Raw genomic sequence first — 24,398 nt, forward strand, 5'->3', positions numbered from 1 at the left:
TTTAACTCTTTTCAGACTGGACAGACACAGCCTGGGGCTCAGTTGCTGGGTCATACCCCCCCAAAGCCAGATGCTGGTAGCAGCCTCTGTGCGCCCCCCATCGCTGGCAGAGGGGTGACAGGAGGGGGAGGGAGAGGGGCTGTGCTTTGGGTCCCAGGGAGGGGAGGTAGGAATGGCTGAAGCTGGTAGATAATGGAGCCTGACTCTTCTCCTACCCAATCGGGGGCAGGGTGGCCACGGGGCACAAAGGGTAATGGCCCTAGAGGCTGTGCCAGAGGGAGGAAGCCTGGCCTGCCCCCTGCCCGAACAGCCAAGCAGCCTGGGGGTCCTCCCCCCGCCCAAGAACTGACACCGCAGCCAAGAGTAGGGGGGAAGATGCCTTGTTGAGAAGAGGAGGTGGAGCTGGGGGCAGCAAACTGTGGGGGGCAGAGTCTCTGGGGGGAGGGGGCTGCTTCTAGGCCTCCTCGGGGTCCAGCTGGTTGAGGGTTTGGATGTCATCCAGGAAGCGCTTGGGGGTCAGGATGTGACTGGAACCTGGGGGAGAGAGAGGTGGTTGGCAGTGGTGGGCACAGTGAGGCAGGTATGTGGCTGGCATCACCATCACCCCCATCCTTGCAGCTGGACCCTGCTCTAGTGCAGGGGGGGAGGGACTGTCTCCTATCCCCCTTGGCCTGGCACCGCACCCCTCGTGCCGCTGTACCCTGCACAGCCAGGCAAGAATCCATGCGCTGACAGTGTTCCTCACCCTTGGGTCTTCGAGGGGTGTGTGCAGGGGGTGAGCCATATCCCTATGGGAGTTACTGGGGGTGTCTGACTGGGGCCCCACACATGGTCCCTGGGCAATGAGAGGCCTGGGGAGACAGAGGCCAGGAGATCAGGCGGCTAGATACAGGCCATGTGGGGCAAGCACATCTGTTCCCAGGCCCCTGGGTGTGGGAGGACAGAGGGTAGCATGGGAGCCCTGTGGGTGCTGGGCAGGCAGTTCTAGGGTCTCCCCCTCCCAGGGGGTCCCAACTCTCCCTGACCTGGGCATTCCAGCCGCCCTTCCCCCCAGGACTCGCCCCACTCACCGATCACCACCTCCCACTTGCCCTTGATGGCCGGGGTCACTTCGTAGGCGCAGCGCATCTCAGACATGGACACCCCACCCAGCACGTAAATGATGAGGCGCGGGCCCGTCCGGTACTCGGCCGCTGGCTTGTTCTTGTGCCAATGCCTAAAGCGGGCGCTGGGGGGAGAGAGGGGCAGTGTGGATACCAGGGGCTCGCTGAGGGAATGCCAGATGGAAGGGCAGGGCCTGGAGGAGGCTGCGGGGCAGGCCCTGCCCAAGGGAGTGGGACAGGAGTCCCAAAGCAGGCCAGAGGGAGTAGGGGAGGGTGGCACCTGCGCTGGGCTGGGGGTCTGTCTAAAGCTCGGCCAGTCCCTTTCCTCCATCCTGGGCCCTGGGGTGTTGAGGGACTGCTGGGGTGCGGGGGACATGGTAAGAGGGTTCCAGGGCTCCAGGCTCTTGGACATCCCCTCCCCCCTAGAGGGCAGGGTCCTGACCACACACTCCCAGGCACAGAGGCTCCTACACTCTGGGGTGTGTGTGTCAGGGCTCTGCCCCCCACAGCCCAGCCAGGCTCAGCCTTACCTGACAGCAGCCTGGGAGCTGGTGGTAGGGACCGGGTCCGACAAAAAGGGCCACAGATTCTTGTCCAGTTTGTCCTCAATGATGTCCTGGCAGGGGGTGGGGGGGTGGGGGGAGGACAGATCAGCAGGGGCCAAGCAGCAGGAACCTTGGATCTGGTGGCCAAGCCAGGCCCCATTGGGGTGGAGGGGCTGGGACGGCTCCTCACTGAATGATTGACAGTCCCTGGGGGGAGCAGCCTGGGGCCCCCTTTCCAGGGGGGGGCATGCGGAGCCAGCAAAGAACACGCTGACTCCTCCAGTAATGCCCCCCCATCTCCCCACATCCCCCTCAGCTGCTCAGTGCCCTGCTGTGAACTCTCCACCCGTCCACCGTTATGAGGAGGGCGGAGACCTCCTGCAGCCAGATCCAGGGCCCCTCATTTGGGGGGTGGGGGGGAGAGGCAGGGGGCTGCCCTCAGTGCCCCTTTCCTGCTGCGGGCAGATCCAGGCCCTGCCTCTTGCTCCATGAGGTGTGTCCCAGGCACGCAGGGGGCCCAGGATATGATACATCCTAATGCCACATAATAGGGGCTTTTACATTAGTCTGCTGCATTGACTTGTACAGGGAAGCTTAAGGCCTGCCAAGTTGTGGCTGGCGCAGAGGGGGGCACCCCTGATTGGATTAGGCGTGGGATTGAGGCTACTGCAACTGCCTGCCCCAAAATCCCACAGGAGGAACCATCACAACACTGGATCAAGGGGCTGGGAGCCTCCCACCTGTGATCTGCCAGGGACAGGAGCTCCGGTCAGGGGGTTAATTCTTGGCCTGGAGGAGCCCCAAGCCAGTAGGTTGAAGGCAACTAAGTGTGCCCCCCCACCCTCTTGAGGAGTGCCCCACAGGACAGGGTGATGAGGGGCTCAGCTCCCTGAAAGGGTTAGGGGATGGAGTGACCATGTCACCTCTCACAAGCTAAGCAGGTTTGGGCCCAGGCAGTGCTTGGATAGGAGACCTCTAGGGAAAAGCTACTGGGTGCTGGGGGGTGCGAGTGAGTCAGCAGAGGGTGCTCTATGACCCCAGTGCGGCGCTAGGGGGCGCTGTACTGCAGAGAGCAGGCGGGGCGGGGGTCTGCAGGGGGCGTGACCAGTACTGTGCTGCAGGAGTTCATCCTTTAGATGAGCGTCAAACAGCTGCTCCTCACTGGAGGTTAGGCCAAGGACCCTGCCAGCCATTCAGATTCCAGTGCCAGTCATGACAGTGTGCTGCCTGGATCCCCTGCACTTCCAGCCCCACACACTGATCACCTCCTGCCCTAGACTCTCGGGCAGCGCTGCTGGGCGGCTGTTAAGAGCTGCCTGCCACTCCTTAGGAAGAATTCAGCCCCGGTGAGGGACCACTGTATAAACCGCCCATGGCCCACCCCAGAGGTGGCAGCATCTCAGCACCGAGTAAGACAACTCCCCTGCACTCGTGTCTATGATTTAAGACCCCTAAGGACAGCAGCAGGAGAGGACTCTCTGATGAGCCCCTCACATGGCTACAGCCCTGCACAGATACAAAAGTGTGGATGTGCATCAGCCCGCGATCCACAAGCCGCCTTTTACCTGTATCCGCATCCTCACCGGCAGCAGCTAGCGAGGGTGGGGAAGGGGTCTCGCAGGAAAGGGGCAGCGTGGAGGGGGCGGGGTCTCGAGGAGAAGGGGGCAGTGTGGAGGGGGTGGGGGCTGGGGGGAAGGGGTGTCTCATCACGTGCCCTCCTGGGGGGTCACGAGCAACAGTACACAGCAGCAGCAGAGCATGTTGCATCACAGTGGGGTGGAGGGGTGGGGCGCCGGGGCCCCACCCACTCCAATCCCAAATCCTGCTGCCCAGGAGCTGGTGGGGACACTGGTGCTGCTCGAGCTGCTGGACAGGAAGCAGTGCGGCGGAGCGAGTGGGTGCTGGACAGCCCCGACTCTGACCTGTCGCCCAGCCACTGGCTGCGGGCCAGCGGCCCCGAGCGCGCTGCGTCCCCCAGGCTGCCTGAGCCAGACGCCACGGGCCAGGTGCTGCTGGGAAGTAGAGCCCTGCACGGTTGTATCTGCAGCTGATCCACTATCCGCAGAAATGGTGTGCAGATATGCAGGGCTCTACACATGGTTGACCCCAAACCAACCCCTCCCCCTTGGGCCCAGCCTGCCAGTTGCAACCCCACCCCCAAGGCCAGGAAGCAGATGGCCCGGTACCTCCATGATGTCCTTGAGCATGGGGGTCCAGCGGGAGAGCTGGTAGCTGGATTCCAGCCGCACCTTCCTCTCCGGTCGCAGCGGCCTGCTCTGGGGGAGGAAGGGAGAGGGGGTGAGAGGCAGCAGGGAGGAGGTGCGGGGTGGGAACGGGGGCAGACAGGGAGAGCGCGGCCTACCAGGCTGGCAGGGGAGAGGCAGAGAAAAGAACAGAATGGATCACTGAGCGAGAGAGAGAGGGAGAGGAGGGGAGAGAGACTGATGGGAGAACAGAGCTGCTTCCCCCCATTCGCCGCATGGCCACCCCAAGCAGTGGTCACCAGCTCCAGCTCGCTGGCGATCTGAGGTCCTGACTTCCAGTATCCTCTGCCGGGGCAGAAGAAGTCACCCCAGATGGGGAGTAACTCGGGGGTCACCCTCCTATGGGGAGGGCGTCACCCCACTGTACAGGGACAGAGGCCACCTCTGTGCTGGGAGTAGGTCACTGCCATAGAGGGGCACCTCCAGGATGGCCTGGGCTCCCCTGTGCAGCACAGATCTGCCCCCTGGCATGGGTACAGCTGCTGGCCCCTGGCCTCTGGCCCCAGTCCCTTACCCCAGGCGTGAGAGAGATGCCCAGGAACTGCAAGTTGTTGATGATGTCTCTCTGCTGCTGGATGTTGGCATGCTGGATCAGCTTGGTGAGGTTCTCCTTGTCCACACCTTCACGGGGAGAGACAGGTCAGCCCTAGCACCCCGGGACGCACCCACAGCCCAGGCACATGAGTCCATGGCCCCAGGAGTCCTAGTTCCCCGATCAAATCCTGAGATCCTGCTCTTCCCACCCCTCTCAGAGCTGGGGGTAAACCCAGGAGTCCTGGCTCCCAGCCCCCCTCTAACCCACTAGACCCCACTGCCCTCCCAGAGCTGAGGATAGAACCCAGGAGTCCTGGCTCCCAGCCCCCATCTAACCCACTAGACCTCACTGCCCTCCCAGAGCTGAGGATAGAACCCAGGAATCCTGGCTCCCAGCACCATCCGCTCTAACCCACTGGACCCCACACAGTTAATGATCGAATTTAGGTTCTTGCTGCTCCTCCCTCAACAGGTTCTCTCGGGCGCTGGGGTCAGGGGTCTCTCTAGTTCCCCCTGGCAGTGCAATGGGAGCCCCCATCCCCCTGATCTGGGCTCCCCCTTCTGCGGCCAGTCAGGTGCAGAGTCAGAGCCGAGGCCTGGCTCTTAAAGGCTGTGAGGCCTTGAGCTGGAGGGAGGGCAACGTGCCCCACCCCTGCCCCCCCAAACCATTTACTGCTGCTTAGTGCAGACGGGGAGGCCTGGCAACTCCACAGCACCCCCTGGCCAGGAAACTGGGCAGCCAGGCAGCCAGAGGAGCCCCATGAGGGCACCCTGGCCTGAGCAATGGGCACAGGGGCAGTGCCTGAGCAGGGTTACAGGAAGGGCCCCGGAGCAGGGCCCTGCCCCACCGAGCCAGCATGGGATAGGAACCGATGGGGGAAGAGGGACTGTGCCAAGTGTCAGAGTCAGGGAGGTTCCCCAGGCCCTGGTGAGTTTGGGGAAGGGGCTGGATGCAGCAAAAAGCAGGGAGCTGCTGCAGGGATGACACAAGGGGTGGGCAGGGGACTGGTTGCAGGAGGCTCAGAGACACAACATGGTATCTGAACAGCCTGCAGGAAGGGAGGGAAGTCCCCCCTCCCTGCAGAGAACGGGCTGGGGGGCTGCTCTGGGTGTGTGTCTCCATCCTCCCTCCCTCCCTGTAGAGAATGGGCTTGGGGGAGCATGGAGGGCGGACACTGCTCGGAAGACAGTAGTAGGGAGCAAAGGCCGCCAGATCTGACCCCAGATCTGACCCCAGATCGGAGCATGGGCATGGCGCACTGGCAGGCTTGCAGGCACCGAGAGGTGGGCAGAGGGAAGACAGGGCTGTAAAGCCAGGCTGGACACAGGCCCTGGGAAGTGGCTGGCCGGGGGGCGCCCTACATAGCAGGAGGGCTTGCCAGTCTGAGCAGTGCTATTCCCCACCAGCCCCACAGGCCTGGGCCCCACCTCCAGGAGCACCCCCCTGCAGCAGCAGGCCCCGCAGTGCTCCCCCTGCAGGCCTGTGGCGTTACCATTCTCCAGGAAGATGTAGATCAGGATGATGCGGATCTTGTCGTAGGCCTGCACGCTGGGGTCCAGCAGGACAGGCAAGATGATCTTCATGGGGTCCTTGATCTTCTTCCCATCCACGTCCGTCCCCATAGCCAGGTCCTGGGGGCGGGGGGAAGGGGGCGCACACACAAGGCCCAGGTCAGGCCACTCTGCTTCCTCCCGCCCATGCAGCAGGATGGGAGATGTGACGGCCCCCTGACCCACAGCTCGCCTACCCCGTGCCAGGGCCCCCTCCTCCCTGGGGTCAGCTCCCTCTGGGGTGAGCAACTGGCCCGCAGGGAGTAACCCAAGCCCCATGTCCTCCTTCTACACCCCTGGTGCTGCATGGGGGGGCTGACCCTGGCTCCAGCGAGCCTGCAGCTCTGAGACCCCTCTCTCCGGGCTGAGTCCATGAGCCAGACTCTGCCCACCAGCCAGGCTCTGCCCACAGACCCACCTGCTCCAAGCTGCACAGCTTCTCCACTCTTCCTTTGAAGTGCTGCATGCAGTGCTCGGCCAGGTTCAGATGCGTGGAGTACTGCGGGGAGAGACCGGGGCACAGGGGGAGTTTACCGTATCACTGGCTGGTCCAGAGCACCTGCACCTCCCAACCCACAAGGAGGGCCCCTCAGCCAGACGGGCAGCCCCAATTGGCTGTAGAAGCCAAGCATATAGGGATTGTTTTGCCCAGCCACCATATAGGGCTGCCACATAGGGATTGATGTGCAGCCACCTCTGGGGTGGAGTGGGGCAGCTGGAGGGGCGGATCAGGAGGAGGGAGCAGCTTCCAAAACAGCCCACGGCTTTTCTGTTAGTCACCACGAGGTTGGGGGCTGGAGATCAGCAGGTGTCGGGGTACCTGTGCCAGTGGCCAGGAGCTTTCTGTTGGCACATGGCTCAGTGGCACCAGGAGTGGCTCCAATGGGCTGGTTTGGAAGCCCACCAAGGCCCTCTCCCGAGAGCTGCAGCAGCAAGGCACGGGCTTTACCCAAGGGCTGCCCTTGGTGGGGCTAACGTGGCAGCTCTGGGCACTGATGGGCAGGCTGCTGCCCATGGTGCCACACAGCACCTGGGGGGAAAATGGCTCTGCCCAACGGGACAGGTCAGCAGCTCTCATCAGGCAGTAAAGCGGAGTGCCACAGAGTGCCCTGCCCCCCAAGAGAGTCCCTACTGTCCCTCACCAGCCCCACAGAGCACCCTGCCCCTCCCATCAGCCCCACTGAATGGCCTGCCCCCTGCCCACTAAAAGCCCAGCCCCGTTACCCTGTTCAGCTCCTTCTGATACTGGGGCATCTTCTTCAGGATCTGGGACAGGTCCTTGATGTTGGCCTGGAGGGAGGCGGTGGTGAGATCCCGGCTGCTCCCAGCGCTTGGAGCCCCCTGCAGGGCAGAGGCAGTAGGGCGGGTCACTCAGGCCATGCGTGGCTGCGGCTTAGGTTAGACCTGCCCTTTCCAGGCCAGCTGGAACGAGACGGGAGCCCCGCAACCCGAGCGCCCCTCAAGGTGTAATGCAGCAGCGGGCCAGGGAGATGCCAGCGTTGGTTCCCTGCAGCTCTCCCTGCGCAGTCCCGATCCTGCTGTCTGACCCCGCCCCATGGGCCTCTGCCCTCCCCCACTGTGGGGAGCTCCAGAACTCTGGCTGGGGGGCAGGGGACTCCACATACACCTCCAAGCCCTTTACAGGCAAACCCTGGGAACAATGGGACAGCTCCCCTGCCCCCGCCAACCCCTCCTGGGGCAGCAGGGAAGCCTCCCCTCCCCATCAGTGGCAGTGGAATGGGTCCCCCTGTCCCTCCGGCCTGAACTCCCCAATCGCTCCCCACAACCCCTGCCGCACCTTGTCCATGGTCAGCCTCTTGCTCTCATAGAAGGTGCGCAGCAGCTCCGTCACCTTCCTGCAGCAGGGAGAGGGGTCAGGATGGAGCCAGGCACTGCCTTGGAGGTAGGGGGTACCCTGTCCTATGCTACAGGGGATGGAGCCCCCGCCCCACAGGCACCAGGGTTCTCTGCCTCAAGAGCCTCAGACAGGCTGGGGGAGGCCCTCTTCCTAAGTTACCCCAAGGCAGAGTTCAGTGCACCTCTGGGGGCTCCTGGTGCCCTGCTGGGGGGGTCTGGGGGCAGCGGCAGGCCCAGCAAGAGGTCGGTGAGGGACTCACTCAAGGGAGCTGTAAGGTGCATGGGGAGACCCTGGAATCGGGGGAAGACAGTGTCCAGGCGGATCCCCAAGAGGAGATGTGGACAGTGGCTCTGGAAGGGAGCGCTCAGGGGTCCTTTGGGGAGAGGGGCTGGGTCCAGGGGGTCTCAGCACTCAGAGAGGAGTATGTCTGAGGGACAAGCTCCAGCACTGGGTGGGAGGGGGAGGGGGGCCCTGGCACTGCGCAGGAGAGGGGTGTGTTGCGGGGGGTGGGTGTCCCTGCACTGGGTGGGAGAGGAGTGTATCCAAGGGGTAGTGGGGTTCCAGCACTGGGTGGGAAGGAAAGGGGAGGGGTGTGTCTGAAGGGGAGGATGGGGGAAGTCCCGGCACTGGAAAAGAGGGGGAGGGGTGTGTCAACGGGGTGGGCTGTCCTGGCACTGGGTGGGAGAGGTGTGTCCAAGGGGGGAGTCCTGGCAGCGGGCGGGGAGGGGAGGGCTGTGCCAAAGTGGGGGTAGGGGGTCCCAGCATTGGGTGGGGAGGGGAGAGGTGTGCCGAAGGTGGGGGGGAGTAGCGAGACCCGGCACTAGGCAGGGCACAGAGGGGTGTGTCCAGGGGTGTCCTGGCCCTGGGTGGGGCACGGAGTGGTGTGTCCGGGGGGGATGGGTCCTGGCCCTGGGTGGGGCACGGGGGGGTATGTCCGGTGGATGGGCGGGGCATGGAGGGGTGCGTCAGGGGGCGGGGCCGAGCGCGCTCACTTGGAGACGTCAGCGATGTGCATGTGGCGTAGCTGCACCCAGAGTTCGTCGTCTTCGTCCAGCAGCGCCTCTTTCTCCTGCGAGTCGCTGATGCCCGTCGTCTCGTACCTGCAGGGGAGAGATGGGGTCAGGCTGCGGCACCCCTCGCCCGAGCGTGGGGGCTGCGGAGCAGTGCAGGTGCCTGGGCCACATCCCCCCCAGCCCGCCTGAGGAGGGGTGCGGGGCGCCCCCTGCTGGCAGCCAGGCCCTACTTGTAGGTGTCTTTCTCGATGCTGAGCAGGTCGTAGGCCATGGCCTGGTAGGTGAGCTCGTGCAGCAGCGGGGACACCAGGTCGAAGCTTCGGTCCACAATCAGCAGCTGAGAACGGGCTTTGTTGGGGCCCTGGGGCAAAGGAGAGAGAAACCCGTCACCTCCTGCTCTGGCAGAGGGTTCCTGGCCTGGCTTACACGGCACAATCCAATGGGCCCTGGTGGCCTGAAACTTCACTACCCACCCTCTCTGTGGCCCAGCCCCCAACCCCAGGGGGAAGCCAAGAGACACCCCCCAAGCTAGCTGGGACGTGCCCTGGGGTCCTGCCCTGACCAGCTGCACTGCAACGCCCCCTGCAGGGACGGGCTACCTACCCCTCATGCAAATAGCAATGCCCCCCTCCCCCAAGCATGCTCTCTGCTCGTGCCTCTCCACCAACGGGAGCATGCCCCTTACAAGGCAGCTCCCTGACTGCCCCCTGCTCCATATGCTGTGTGGGGACGGAGGGAACTACACCAGAAGGGCCTGGCTAGTCTATCATTAACCAACACCAGGCCCAGAGACTCTTTGATACAAGGTCCCAGAGGGGGACGACAGGACATTATCCCTGTGTCCCACCTTGCATCTGAGCTGGGACCCCATATGAAGCTCTAGCTCCCCAGTCCCAGCCTGTGTGGCCCCCCAGCATCCAGTTGGACAGAGACCACTCAAATGGTCAGCATCTCAGACCCACATCATGGGGGGGCTGGCCCAGCCCCCGCTTCCTGCCTGATCAGCATGCACTGCCCTCTTTGCGCAGCAGGTGGCGATAGGAGACCAGCCCTGCGCTCTCATGGCAGACGGCTCTGAAACCGGCTCCAGCAGCCCCAGTGGAACCCAAGCCCACCCAGGAGCACCTCGGCAAGGGGGGGGCTGCGTCTGCTCTTTGCTGGGTAGCACAGACAGTCAGGGGTGGGTGGGGTGGGGACGTACAGCCCCTGATGCTATCCCAACTGTCCCACCTCACTACGTGGCCCGATTTTCAGCCACGCTCGGGAGCAGAACGTCGGACCGGCCACCACCCATCCGCCTGGCAGGTCTCCACAGCCTCTGGGTAAATGGGTTGAGGCTGACGGGGGAGCGCCTCTCTTGGAGGAGTATCTGGCCCCCACCACTGTAGCACTATCATTGCTGCATCCTGCCCCCCCATGCACGTGGGGCTGGGCAGGGCTGTCACCTCATTGCAGAGGGGGATGGAGGCCCAGAGGGGCTGGGTGACTCACCCAAGGTCACACAGGGAGTCTGTGGCAGAGCAGGGACATGAACCCAGAGCTGGCACCATCATTCCCCTCTAGCCCTACCCAGCCTGGATGGGTTGCTATGCTCAGCCCCCGCCCCCACCCCCCACGGGACTCTGCTCACACCCTTTGCCAGTTCGGCTCTGCTGGAGGGATCCCCGAGTGCAGATGGGGGCTGGCGTAACCACCGGGTCACCCCACCCTGCCCAGAGCAGAGGGGTGGTTAGTGCACTGGTGGGTGCCACAGCACTGCCTGTGCCAGCTACCTCTCAGGGCTGGCAGCTGGGAAACATCAAGGCAAGAGGGACTAGTGCAAACAAGGCCCCAGGGTGCCAGGACTGCGGGCTGGGTGGCTTTGGAGACCAGAACAGTTGGGTTTCTTAGGCACCTGGACCCCAGCCTGGGCAGCCCACTGAAGGTTAAAGCAAGAGGCCGTTCTGGTCAGCCCAGAGCCTGGCCGAGCTGCAGAGAAACCTGTTTTCAGCTCCGGGTCTCTCACTCAGGGCCTGTCTACATGTAAACCACTTCAGCTGCTCCGCTTCAGTGACTCCGCCTTTCCCATACCCACAAGCGACGCAGTGGCACCGACCCAATTGCCTCGTGTAGACCAGGCCTCGGCCTGACCTTGGTCAGTTCTCAGGCAAGAGCTCCCAGCTTCCCGCACTCATCCCCCAGCTCAAACCTTCCCAACCCTGTGTTCTCGAGCTGGGGGCCCTGCTCCAATTCCCTGCTGGGAGCATCCAGCCAGGAGCCATTGGAGTCGGCACGGTCTTTCTGGCCCCCAGGCTGATCTGTGTTGGATTCTCTTCATTTCACTAAGACAGGGAGGTGACACCCCCCACCCCCGGCATGACTCTTACCTTCCCCGAGAATCCTTCCCCTTCACCCCCTGCCAGAGAAGCCAGGAAATATATAGGGAAACTGAGGCACGCATCAGATTCATAAAAGATATTACAAACATTCCCAGTTGGTCACAGGTGCACAGTCTCCCAGCAGCTCAGCAAAGGCTGGAAGCAAGAGCAGAGGCAACAGGAGGGAGAGATCTGGGCAGGCCTTGGATTTTACATCACTTTGCTTCTCCTAGGGGGGTAGGAGCTACTGGGTTTCCCGTGTGAGAATCCAGGGCAGGGTGGGTTTGCAGCTCCCCTCTGCTGGGGGTGGGACGGGGATGGCAGGAGCTAGGGGAAGCCCACAGGCCAGGGCTGACTTGTGGCTAAGGCTCGGGAGAGCTGGGTTCTATTCCTGCTCTGGCAGACTCCCTGTATGCCTCAGTTTCCCATCTGTAACACAGGCCACCCTGCCTCCCCTGGGAGGCTGAATTCATTAGTGAGATTCTGATACCATGGTGATGAGTGTAGGAGCACACACAGACAGGAGTGTCCAGGTGTGGAAGAGGCTCTGTGTGCGAAGCTTAGTTCTCTGACCGAACTACCCTGTTTATAAACAGAGAGATTGTGCTGGGCACACACTTCCCCAGTTGGTGCCTCGGTTTCCCCATCTATACAGAGGGGATAAGGACACTAGCCTTTGTAGAGCACTTTGAGATCTGCCCACAGCCAGTGTTAGAGAAGGGCTGGGGCCATTAGTCCAGCCACACAGGGAATGCTATTGTTCTGCCAACCCCTCAGGATCTCCAAGGGTGTCTAGACCCCACCCCTCCCCCCACCAGTATCTCCGAGCAGGTTCTAAATCACTCCTCCTTCCTTCTACTTCTCATGTGCTCCCCCGTGGCTCTGTCCCATGGCAAGGGGGTGGCCGACACAGCTCACTCACCTCTCCCATGCTGGGCTCGTATGCCTTGAACGCCTTGAGTTTGGCCAGCACAGCGTGCGCCAAGTGGAAGTTATCTTCATGGTCCCTGCAGCAAAGACAAACCCTGTGGGTCAGAAACAGCTCCTCCCCGAGGGGCACACGCACTTCCTGTAGGAGGTAACCAGGTACCCTCGCCCTTTGGGCACACTCACTTCCTGTAAAGGATGGCTGGGTACTTCTCCATGGCTCACTCACTTCCTATAGGGGATAGCTGGGTACCCCTCCCCCTGGGCACACTCACTTCCTGTAACGGATGGCCAGGTACCCTTCTCCCTCTGGGCACGCTCACTTCCTGTAGAGGATGGCTGGGTACTTCTCCATGGCTCACTCACTTCCTATATGGGATAGCTGGGTACCCCTTCCCCTGGGCACACTCACTTCCTGTAGCGGATGGCTGGATACTCCTCCAGGGTTTCACACAATGTGGCAATCTGCTCTGCCAGCATCTCCAGCTGCTTGTTCTTTTCAAAAAAGCGGTGGGGGCTGAACCAGTTGTGGAAGGTCTTTGGCTTGTCCAGGGAGTACACCTTGGGGACAGGGGAGAGCAGAGATCAGACCCCGGTGCCAACTGCTTGCAGCCAGGCCAGCTGTGTCCCATACCGCGCCCCTAAGATGCGCTGTTGGATCAGGCCAGCCTGGTGGAGCTGTAGTGAGTCCCTAGTGAGGGAGAGATCCCTTTGCCAGTGCCACTCCTGTTGTGGTAGAGGGATAGCGAGCCAGAGATTCATGCACCAGCCTGGGATGAAGATGCTCCAGGCTCAGGTCCTTACTTGGCTGCAGACCCCCAGGTGCCCTCAATGTTGGGGGAGGGGGCTTGGCGACGCTTCTAGTCTGGCGAAAGCCCCAGCATAGCCACGGGCAAACCTGGCATCAAGGCGCGTCTGCCGCTGTCGCTTATTTCACTGGCCGAACAGAACGAGCCATTGGGACAAACGTGCTTGGACACCAATAAACAGTATCGGCCCATGAAGGGTTTGCTGGCGCAACAGGACAGGTGAGCCAGCAAAGCCTCCTGACGGACACTCAGCTTATACCAGCCAAAGCTTCTCTTGGCACAGCTGGCACCGGTACCTCAGATGAAATCAGCTAGAGTGGCGAAAGGACTGCTTTGCCAGCGTAGCGGCATCTACCCAGGGGCTCTGCCACCACAGCTGCATCAGTTACAGGGGGGATTTTTTCTCTCATGTCCCTGTAACAAACCCATACCAACAAAGCTTTTGTGTGTAGACCAGGCTCATGTCTCTCTGTGCCTCAGTTTCCCCATCAATGCAATGGGGCTGACACCACAGTCCTGCCCCTCAGGGTCAGGAGGGGGGAAATCCACTGATGACACAAGGAGGGGATGGGGTGGTTGGGTAAAGGGCAGGCGTGTGGAGTATCGGGCTGTTTTGCAGGCCTAGTATAAACCATCAGTAAGAGCTGGTAAAGCCAGGGAGGCAGGGCCCTCCTCCCCCATACATCTACCATCCCCACCAGGTGCAAGCCAGCGATTCCACCTCTCACAGGGTGTGAGCAGCCAGCTAGTCCCTGCTGCCCTGTGCTGGCGTCAAACCCGGGGCCCTAGAAGGGAAAGGTTCCCCCGCCAAGCCACATGAAACAATAAGGGTGTGGTGTCGTACGTCACCATCCGCCCCGTGGACCTGCTCCTCCAAAGCCCGGCCACCCCTCACCTGGCTCTCATAGGGCAGGAAGGCCATATTGATCTCCTTGAGGGTTTTGATGACCTTGGTGATCCGTGACTTCCTCAGCTCCTTGAACAGAGGCTCAGGACAGGCTGCAAGGCAAAGGCAGTGGGTGGGAGTGACAGGCACAGGGCTCAGGACCCCCAGCACAGCGCCAGCCCCCACGGACGGGGCCAGGACGGGCACAGCAGGGGCAGTAGTGCTGCACGCCTGTGGGGAACCTGGGCAAGCCAGCGGGCCACACAGGAGTCAACGATGAGTCCAGCCCCCCCGAACCAGAGTCATGCCGGGTTCTCGCCTTCTGCAGCATCAGCAGCGAGAGGGAGCCACAATCTCTCCGATGCAGCCCCTGTCTCACACCCTGCCCTCAGCCCCCCCGCAGGGCTGAGTGACCGGAGTGTACAACTCAGGATGATGCACAAGGAGGAACGGGGACTTGGGCTCCCCCTGCCGCTGTAATGGGGAGAAGCAGATATGACCCTGACACACTGGGTATTCTGGTGGTGTCCCATCCCCCCACCGAGTTGGGACTGATGGAGCAATGCATGCTGGGAATGGTAGCCAGAGGCCTCCTTTCTGGGCACATGCTGCAGGTGTCTGTGAGCCGTGCTGGCTGGAGGCAGGCCCGTGGGGAAGAAGTGGGGGAAGGGATAGGTGGAGTCATTCGGTCTGGCCTGCTGGGGCTGCATCCCCCTGCAGGAGGGCAGAGCATAATCAGGGTGCTGCGCACTGGCCTGCCGGCAGAGAGAGACCCCCCGCCCACAGGCTCCAGTGTGCTGCTGCCCAGGCTCCCAGCTGGAGGATCCCCCGACCCCCAATACTCACGGCTGAGGAAGAAGACGTGAGCTGCCTTGTAGTTGAAGGTGGGGGTGCCCTGGAAGTCATTGATCAAAGCCTGCACCGACTGCAAAGCGGAGAGAGGGGGGTTGTCAGCACCTGCTGAGGCCCCTCCCTGCTGCTCAAATGGCCCAGCCCATGCCCAGGCCCTGGGGACTCAGGGCCAAGCATGATGCCATCGGGAGGTGGGCTGGTTTTCACCCCCCTGGCTCTGGGCTCCCTCCCTGCCTGGAGCAGGGCTTGTGCCCATGTGCCCGGGACATCCTCAGAGCCCAGCCACATCTCTCACTGGCACAGAAGTGTCCATGCCCGGCCACAGATGAGGCCTGGCATTGCCTTGCTGCTGAACTAAGTGGGCTCTGAGCAGTGTCCAGGGAACAGCCGGCCGAGCAGCAATCCCAGGCAACTACCATCAGGGCCTCCTCCCTCCCCGGGCGCCATGCTGGGCACCTGAAGCTTTGCCACGCCAGCTAGCCTGGCAGGGTGTTTGGAACCTGTTCAGACCCCTCGACCGGCCATTGTGACAGGTGAGAACCTGGCTGCCCTGTCCCAAGCCCCAGGCTCTAGCTCGCAGTCCTCTCCTACAGCGCTCCCTCCGTGGGCAGCCCCTGCGGGTTCTGGGCTTCACCCTGCTCTGCCAGCGCCCCTGCCCCTGGTCTCCCTCCACTCACCTCGCTGCTGCAGATGCAGGAGCCTCCTCCCCAACAGCCCCTGCTCCCTGAGCCTCTGCCTCAGCGAGTCTCCTTCGCTTTGAGTCTCAGCTGAGGTTGCCTCTCTCCACCTGCTGCACCTGCCTATCCAACCCCCACAGGACTGCACTGCGGAGAGGTCTGGGGGACAGTCTGTGCCTCACGTGGCAAAGAACATGAAGTCCAGCTCTGGGGAAGCAGCCTCTTGGGGAGCCCTGACTGGCCCTATTCCCCTCCTGACATTGTGCTGCGCATCCCCCCGGACAGCGCCACCTCCAGGCAGCACTAGGAGCTGTCCCGGGGTCTCCCCTGCTCCCCATCCAGTTGCCCCAGGCCCGAGCTCCTACCTCCTCCACTGGGCTGAGCAGGTAGACGGCCTCCAGGCTGGGGATTGGCTCCCGGCACTTGTTAATATCTTCCACAACTAGGAGAGAGCAGACACTGGGCGCGGGTCAGTGTGTCCTAGCCACCCGCCCCAGCCGCTCTCCACCAGGATGTGGGGAGGGGAAGCCAAGGGGCACAGTGATGTTCGCTGGCAGCAGGCCGGGGCGTTCCAGAGGCGACAATGCAGCAGCCGCTTCGATGTGGGGCCGTGGGCTGCGATGCTGCCACAGTATGGAGCAGGGAAGGAATGGCCCTCTGTACTGTGCTGGGGGCACCCCGCTAGAGTGCTGGCTCAGCTCTGTGCCCCTCAACCCCAAGGGCTCCTCCACCCTAAAGCAGGGAGCCAGCATTCGCCCTCCCCAGCCAGGACCCTGCCCACAGCATGGGGGAGGAGCAGCGAGGAGTTAGCGGGAGTCTGAGAAAAGCGGTGAAGAGGCTCCACGGGCTGAAAGTGCCGGGCTAAGGGAACTAGACCTGGCTGGGAAGGTACCGATAGCAAGGAGGGCGTCTAGGGGGCTGCAAAGCGGGGAAACTAGATGCAAACGTGAATGTAGACAAGTCAACTCCCTGACTCTGAGGTGTATCCAATGGGGAGGGGAGCCCTGGCGGGGGGAGCAGACGGGAGGGAGGGGCCACTCACGTGTGATGCCTTCGTCTACAATGTCGGACATCGTGCAGCATGATGAGAGGATGCGTGTGCTGGGGTTGTCCATGATCAGCACCTGGGGTACCGAGAGGGGAGCGCTCCACTTCGGATGAACTAGTCACTGCCCTGAGCCCAGCTGCCCACCATCATCATCCACAGCACAGCCAAGGGAGCAGAGCGACTGCTAACGGCAGAGCCCTTCCACAGCCCTTTCACAGCACAGCAGCAGGGCCGGTACCAAGCCTGCACTTTGCTGAGCTGACCGTGCCAAGGACTGCGTGAGGAGCTACAGGGAGAGCGGCTCCGAGCAGAGTGGCTGGTACGAGATGTAGGAGACAAACCTGGGACACCCGGCCATTCAGAATGGTTCCATCCTCCTAGACTGGAGGAGATCAGCCTCTTCGCCCAGGTGACAGGGTGAGTGCAAGAGGCAGGGACAGAACAGGAGTCCTAGCTCCCAGTCCCCTGCTCCAATCCACCAGATATCCGCTCCCCAGCCCTGTTCTCTCGGACAGAACCAGGATCAGGGCACAAAGAAATGGAACGAGGGGAGTCTCCGTGTTCCCCTAGGAAAGCCCTGTAGGCCATTGGCCCAACATCTCCACCACCTTCCTGCCGTGCCGAATGCTCCTTCTGCCGCACCGGCCTAACCCGCTGCTCCACATCCCCCAGCCCAGTCCATGCCGGGGGCTCAATAACCTGCCTGCCCAATGGTGCATACTGCCCCCATGCTTGGCACTCTCCTGCTCCTCCTCCCACCCAGGCTGATTCACTGGTCCCAGTGGTCTGATCCGGTGTGTGTGTGGGGGGGGAGATATGGGGCTAGCTGGACAAGCTGGGTCTGATCCAGCGCAGTGGGAAGGCAGACATACCCAAGCCTAGCTGGGGACGGATGATGGGCTAGACAGAGCAGGGATCTGATCCAGCCTGGAAAAGCTCAGGTTCCTAATGAATCTCAAGAGGCTGGAGGGGGAGGAGCATGATATATGGATACAGCATATCCCCAGGGGGACACCAGGGCAACAGGTTCGGCCTGCTTACCTTCCATTCTCTTTCCTTCTTCACGCTGTGAAGGACAACGCTGAGGATCTCTGCGAGTGAAAGAGATGAGGATCAGTGGTGGGGCTCGGATGGGACGGCTGTGCCCTGAGCCAGGACCCACTGGCTGGTGGAAGGACCCCTCCGGGAAGTGGCTCAGAGGCTGCTTTCAGGCCAGCTAGCGATGTGCTCCTAGCCGAGCCCCCAGTCGGCGATCGTGGTGGGGTGACAGGCTAGATGGGCCATGGGTCTGATCCCCCTTCCTTTCTGCCAGGCTGGATACGAGCACAGCTGAACTAAGGATCTGGCCCCGTGCAGCAAGAGAACAGATTCTGTCCAGCACCTCTTGACTGGAGGGGATCCAGGGACCCTCTACAGTGTGTGGGGGACAACAACACAACAAAGACTTCAAATCCTGAGTCCTGCACATAGAACCCCTCCAGGGCATGCCCCGCTCAGAGAACTGCCGGCCTGTCTCCTGGGCACCTTCCACGGCCCAGCTAAGCAATTAGATAGTCAGCTCTTTGGGCCAAGCACCATCTTTTTGTTGTGCCCAGCATAATGGTACCCTGACCCATGACTGGCGCTCCTGGGCACTACCGTAATACACCTAATGAATAATGTACAACGCCTTGCAAAATGGGGCCTTGGTCCATGACTGGGGCTCCTGGGTGCTACCATAACACATCTGTTTGTTTTACCCCTACGAAGCACCTGATTCTGGCTGGCCCCGTAGGGCAATAGCCCCACGACCCTGACCTGTGCTCTCACTCTCACTCCCACTCCCGGTAGCTGGTGTGCGTGAGTGCACTGCCCAACACACTATGTTTCCAACATAACTCAAGCAATGCCTCTCCCTACCCCACCTCTAGCCCATCAGGACTTGGCTGCTCGGTCCTAATGAGGCTCCAGGGGCTATTCTGCACCAGGACGCACTGGCTTCCCTGCTGCTTTCCTGCAGTTCCTTTACACCTGTGGCATGCGGACGCCCGTTCAGCGGGGCACGTGGAGCTCTAGTGCAAGGTAAGGGGCCGGCAGCACAGCCTGGATCCAGACATGGTGAAGGCAGACATGACCCTGCTTTCTCCACGCAACTCCGCCCAGGCATTTTGACCCTGAACTGCAGTTACAGCTCCCCACGCCAGCCCTGGGCTGCCCCCACCAGCTGTGCCAGTGCCCCTCACTACTGACTGGAGCCCCTGCAATCCCAGCCCTTTCCTCCCCCCCATTCCCAGCTCTGCCAGTGCCCCTCACTCCTGTCTACAGCCCTCTGCTATGCCAGCTCTGGTCTGTCCCCCACCAGCTCTGCCTCACTCCTGACCCGCACCTATTGCAGTCCTGGGTTCCCCGCCTCATGGCTCTGCAGATGCCCCTCACTCCAGCATGGATTCACCAAGGGAAGGTCATGCCTGACTAATCTAATTGCCTTCTATGATGAGATTACTGGTTCTGTGGATGAAGCGAAAGCAGTGGATGTATTGTTTCTTGACTTTAGCAAAGCTTTTGACACGGTGTCCCACAGTATTCTTGTCAGCAAGTTAAGGAAGTATGGGCTGGATGAATGCACTATAAGGTGGGTAGAAAGCTGGCTAGATTGTCGGGCTCAACGGGTAGTGATCAACGGCTCCATGTCTAGTTGGCAGCCGGTATCAAGTGGAGTGCCCCAAGGGTCGGTCCTGGGGCCGGTTTTGTTCAATATCTTCATAAATGATCTGGAGGATGGTGTGGATTGCACTCTCAGCAAATTTGCGGATGATACTAAACTGGGAGGAGTGGTAGATACGCTGGAGGGGAGGGATAGGATACAGAAGGACCTAGACAAATTGGAGGATTGGGCCAAAAGAAATCTGATGAGGTTCAATAAGGATAAGTGCAGGGTCCTGCACTTAGGATGGAAGAATCCAATGCACCGCTACAGACTAGGGACCGAATGGCTAGGCAGCAGTTCTGCGGAAAAGGACCTAGGGGTGACAGTGGACGAGAAGCTGGATATGAGTCAGCAGTGTGCCCTTGTTGCCAAGAAGGCCAATGGCATTTTGGGATGTATAAGTAGGGGCATAGCGAGCAGATCGAGGGACGTGATCGTCCCCCTCTATTCGACATTGATGAGGCCTCATCTGGAGTACTGTGTCCAGTTTTGGGCCCCGCACTATAAGAAGGATGTGGATAAATTGGAGAGAGTCCAGCGAAGGGCAACAAAAATTATTAGGGGTCTAGAACACATGACTTATGAGGAGAGGCTGAGGGAGCTGGGATTGTTTAGCCTGCAGAAGAGAAGAATGAGGGGGATTTGATAGCTGCTTTCAACTACCTGAAAGGGGGTTCCAAAGAGGATGGCTCTAGACTGTTCTCAATGGTAGCAGATGACAGAACGAGGAGTAATGGTCTCAAGTTGCAGTGGGGGAGGTTTAGATTGGATATTAGGAAAAACTTTTTCACTAAGAGGGTGGTGAAACACTGGAATGCGTTACCTAGGGAGGTAATCTCCTTTCTTAGAGGTTTTTAAGGTCAGGCTTGACAAAGCCCTGGCTGGGATGATTTAACTGGGAATTGGTCCTGCTTCGAGCAGGGGGTTGGACTAGATGACCTTCAGGGGTCCCTTCCAACCCTGATATTCTATGATTCTATGATTCACTCTTGTCCGCAGCCTTCTGCTATTCCAGCCCTTTGCTCCCCCCCGATTCCCAGCTCTGCCAGTGCCCCTCACTCCTGTCCGCAGCCCCCTGCTATGGCAGCCTTGGGCTACCCCCCACTCCCAGCTCCGCCGGTGCTCCTCACTCCTGACCCACAGCTATTCCAGTCCTGGGTTCCCCCCTCCCCACGGCTCTGCAGATGCCCCTCACTCCTGACCCGCAGCCCCCTGCTATTCCTGTTCAGAGACCCCTCTTGAACCAGGGCAGTATGGCCCACCCCAAGTATTCAAAAGTCACGTGTCAGGCCCACCTAATTGTGCGATTTAGTGAGGAAAAGCTAAGAGAAGACGTAAGGGTTATTAGCACCACCGGCCGTCCTGAGCTGTGGGCCACTTTTGCTCTGTCCCAGTTCTGGGGGCAACCATGGAACATCAGAACTGAATCCACTTTCCAAGAGTCTTTTAAACCCCAGGTCTGTGGTCTGGATTTAGCCACAGGCCCCGTCCACTGCAGCCTGGGCTGGAGATTCAGCAGTGGATCTGGGCTTCTGAAGTAACAGAAGTGGGTTGGGCTTCTGAAGTGTAAGGCTTTAACTTGCTCTCTCCTACATTACAGCTATAGCCTACGCCAGCTCTGTGTTGGGGCCGGGCAGAAGTGTACTGCTTCACTACGTTACAAAGCGGCTATGACGTCATTTTTCTCCTCGCGCGCAGCCGTTACCCGTTCTGACAGGCTGTTTATAATGCTAACTTTACTAGTTTTCAGAGGTTGTCGGGGGACAGGTGCAAGGTGGAAGTTTCGCCTAGTGCACAAAATATCCTTGCACCGGCCCTGGTGGGAGTCATCCTGATGGAAAGAGATGACGACGATGACGCCCCCGCAAAATGCAGCTCCTATGGGAGGGGGCAACCCTTGGGGGTGGGGCAGACAGCCTCCTCCCCTTCCTGGTGTGTGACAGGCAGGCGGGGGGGAGCTCTCTGCTCCGACTGACTCCTAATCCTCCCCGAGGGTGAGACACCCCCAGGAGCGCCCCTCCCCAGGGCCCCCCAACTGGGCCCTGCCCCCCCAGACCCACACCCAACCAGACCCTGCCCCCGACCGGCTCCGCACTCAGACCCCCCGGCTCCGCACTCACTCTTGCGCACCACCGCCTTCAGTCCGGACGGGGCCATTTCTGCCTCTTGCCACATCCCCTCGAGCCCTGTGGGTAGAAGTAGGACTCAGCTGTGTGCGGGGTGGGGCTGGAGTCAGGACTCCTGGGTTCTGCCCCGGCTCTGCTCCTGTCCTTGGGCACGCCCTGGCCTCTCCCTGCCATGCTCTGGGGAGTGTCTGTGACGCTGGACGACGGCCCCTAGTGACGCTGAAATCAGTCACTGGTGGATGGGCCCGGCCCCCCCTTGTGTCACTGATGGACGGGCCCAGCCCCCCCAGTGACTGATTTCAGTATAAAGCAACTGGGGTGCTGGCGGGTCGATGTCTGCAAGGCTGAAGACGGCCGAACGCCGCAGCCCCCCACTTCTGGCGCTGCGAGGGCTGGGCCTGGGCACCAAGGGGCGGGTGCCCAGTGACAGGGCCACGCAGGTCCCCACTGAACCCCCACCTGGTCATGTGGGGCGCAGAGGGAGGCGGGGGCCTCGGGCAGGGTTAAAGCGAGGACTGGGTTGGGGTAGTGGGGCCTCAGCCCACTCCAGTCAGGGCCCCCCAGTGAGCTGCAAGTCCCCCCTCCAACCAGTGTCCCCCCCTCAGCAGTGCCCCTCGCCCCCCCCTCCACGCACCTCCCCCCTCGGTCAGGCCCCTCGCCCACCTCCACCCAGCCCCCCTCAGCCAGGCCCCGTGTTGTACCCAGGAACAGGAGCAGGTCGAATGGAGCGAACGGCCTCTGCCCGTCTCGCCCCGTCGGGAATGGCGTCCTTCAGCGCTGCCGGGGGCGGGGAGGGCCGGAGGGAACGGACTGTACCACTGCTCAGCCAGTCCCGGCCCCTCCTGCACGGAGCGGCGGGAAAACATGGTACAGTCCCAGCGGGGTGGAAACAGTCTGAGGTAAAATTGTCCTGGGAGCTGCCAATGGCGGGAAAAACCGGTTGGATCCAGTTGTGACTGGGCCATGATCACCGTAAACAACAAGATGGCGGTCACAAGATGGCCGTTCCGACGCCATCTTGGATTGCTGCTCTGTCTTTACAAACCCCATATTGAATTTAATATACACATATTTTAACAGACTATAATCCTATAACAAAACACACCCAACAGTATACAGAGCAGTATAAACAAGTCATTGTCTGTATGACATTTTAGTTTGTCCTGACTTCGCTAATGCTTTTTGTGTAGCCTGTTGATGTACCCCCTGGAAGACCTCTGCGTACCCCCAGGGGCACCCGTAACCCTGGTTGAGAACCACTGGGTTAGAGAAACGTGTGTGTGTGTGTGTGTGTGTGTGTCTAGGAATCAGGACTCCTGGGGTCTATCCTGACTGCGAGCGGAGTGGGGTCTAATGGTTAGAGCAGAGAGCTGGCAGCTGGATTCCTGGGTTCTAGTCCAGGCGATGCAATTGATTCATTCTGTGACATGGTTCGTTCTGCCTTGTCCTGTGACATGTGGAGCGCAGAGACCTGCCCCAGCCCTTCCCTTCCGGCTGGGTGGTGCAGGAATTAATGGCGTAGAGCCTGGGCTCTAAGATCCTGGAGCAAAGCGTCCTGGAGAAGGAATTTGTTCCCCAGCTTGACTGGCTCCCTGCCCCATCCCTCCCTCCATTAATCAGAACGAATCCCTCATGGCAGAGCTGTTGTCTGGTTACCCGCAGTGCAGACCCAATCTATTGTGTCCTGGCTGCTGTTCAGCTCAGGTTAACAGCATGGTCTGTTTCTGTGAACTCCCCCAGAGCTTTCGAATGGAAGTGAGAGTCTTCTTCACATCCTGCTCTAAACTGTGAGGAGTGTCGCTCTGTGGCTGTTGAACAGCTGCTGCATTCCTACCCCAGAGGTGGCATCATTTCAGTGCTGGGTGGGTGATCCCTGTGTAGTGTTGTTGAGTGCTGTTGCACATCTGCTATGCTCCATCCAGAGCTGTCTGCATTTCAATGCCAGGTGAGTGATCCCTGTATTGTGTTGTGGGGGGGAGGGATAGCTCAGTGGTTTGAGCATTGACCTGCTAAACCTAGGGTTGTGAGTTCAATCCTTGAGGGGGGGGTGCATTTAGGGTTCTGGGGCAAAAATTGGGGATTGGCCCTGCTTTGAGCAGGGGGTTGGACTAGATGATCTCCTGAGGTCCCTTCCAACCCTCACGTTCTATGATACGCTGCTGCGCTCCACCCCAGAGGTATCTGCATTTCCGTGCTGGGCGAGCAATCCGTGTGTTGTTATGCAGGTACTATGCTCCACTCCAGAAGTGACTGCAATTCAGTGCAGGGTGAATGAAAGTCCATGTCTCATTTTGCAAAGCATGGGTTCTCCAAGCAAGGGTGCTGTCTGTCCCATGTTCCTGCTCAATAGACTCTGGATTCTTATCATCAGCGGAGCTACATTTTGAGCAGTGGTGGAACCAGGAGGCAGCTGGGTCATTGGTGGTTCCACCTTCAGTTATACCTATTGGCTTGAAAAGGCGCCACACGTATACCTAATGGCTGCTGAGGGGGGCAGTTGCCCCCCGGCCCGCTATTAGCTCTGCCACTGATTCTTTTTAAATGTTCATTGTGCTGCTTCCACCAGCCACTTTGATTTTGTTTTCTTTTACAGACCCAAGCAAAACGCAAGCAGCAACCTGGCTAGAAGCAGATCCGTGGAATTGAACAGACTCATCCAATTACTGAGCCTTCCCAGAGCCAGGTGCTGCCCTCACGATACATCAAATCTAGAGGACCTGCTAAGCTCCCAGTAGATGTAGCCTAGAGCCAAACGCAGGCCAGGCAAGGTGGCTTCGCCCATGGAGTTCAGGTCCAGGGATTCAGTAGGGAGTAAATGGCCAGCACTGGATGCTTCAGGTTTTGGTGCCCACCCAGAGACGGCTGGGGGCTGATTTTCAATTACACACCTGCAGCTGGCCCAGGCCAGCTGACTCCAGCTCCCGGGACTCGGGCTAAGGGGCTGTTTAACTGCGGTGTAGCCTTTGGGGCTCAGGCTGGCGCTTCGACTCTAGGACGATGCGAGGTGGGAGGTTCCCAGAGCTCGGGCTCCAGCCGAAGCCAGAACGTCTGCACCACAAATAAACAGCTGCTCAGCTCGAGCCCTGTTAGCCGGAGTCAGCTGGCCCGGGCCAGCCGTGGGCACATAACTGCAGTGTAGACACACCCTAAGTGCCCACAAGC

The 24,398-nt window shown here is 60.5% G+C and overlaps 1 protein-coding gene across 1 annotated transcript; it reads right to left on the reverse strand.

Moving 5' to 3' along the window:
- Positions 1-454: 454 nt before the first annotated feature.
- On the reverse strand, positions 455-21,267 carry LOC140901066 (syntaxin-binding protein 2). The gene is made up of 19 exons (XM_073319223.2): positions 21,231-21,267; positions 17,466-17,515; positions 16,419-16,500; positions 15,742-15,818; positions 14,694-14,772; positions 13,857-13,960; positions 12,565-12,713; positions 12,148-12,232; positions 9,099-9,229; positions 8,848-8,955; positions 7,796-7,853; positions 7,222-7,287; positions 6,416-6,496; positions 5,940-6,078; positions 4,427-4,533; positions 3,835-3,924; positions 1,634-1,719; positions 1,071-1,228; positions 455-534 (listed from the first exon to the last, which is right to left on the reverse strand). The coding sequence occupies exons 1-19, from the start codon at positions 21,265-21,267 to the stop codon at positions 455-457; spliced, it is 1,767 nt and encodes a 588-aa protein (XP_073175324.1).
- Between the last annotated feature and the right edge of the window lie 3,131 nt (positions 21,268-24,398).

This window comes from Lepidochelys kempii, chromosome 20 (genome assembly GCF_965140285.1).
Source record: "Lepidochelys kempii isolate rLepKem1 chromosome 20, rLepKem1.hap1, whole genome shotgun sequence".
Taxonomy (NCBI): domain Eukaryota; kingdom Metazoa; phylum Chordata; order Testudines; family Cheloniidae; genus Lepidochelys; species Lepidochelys kempii.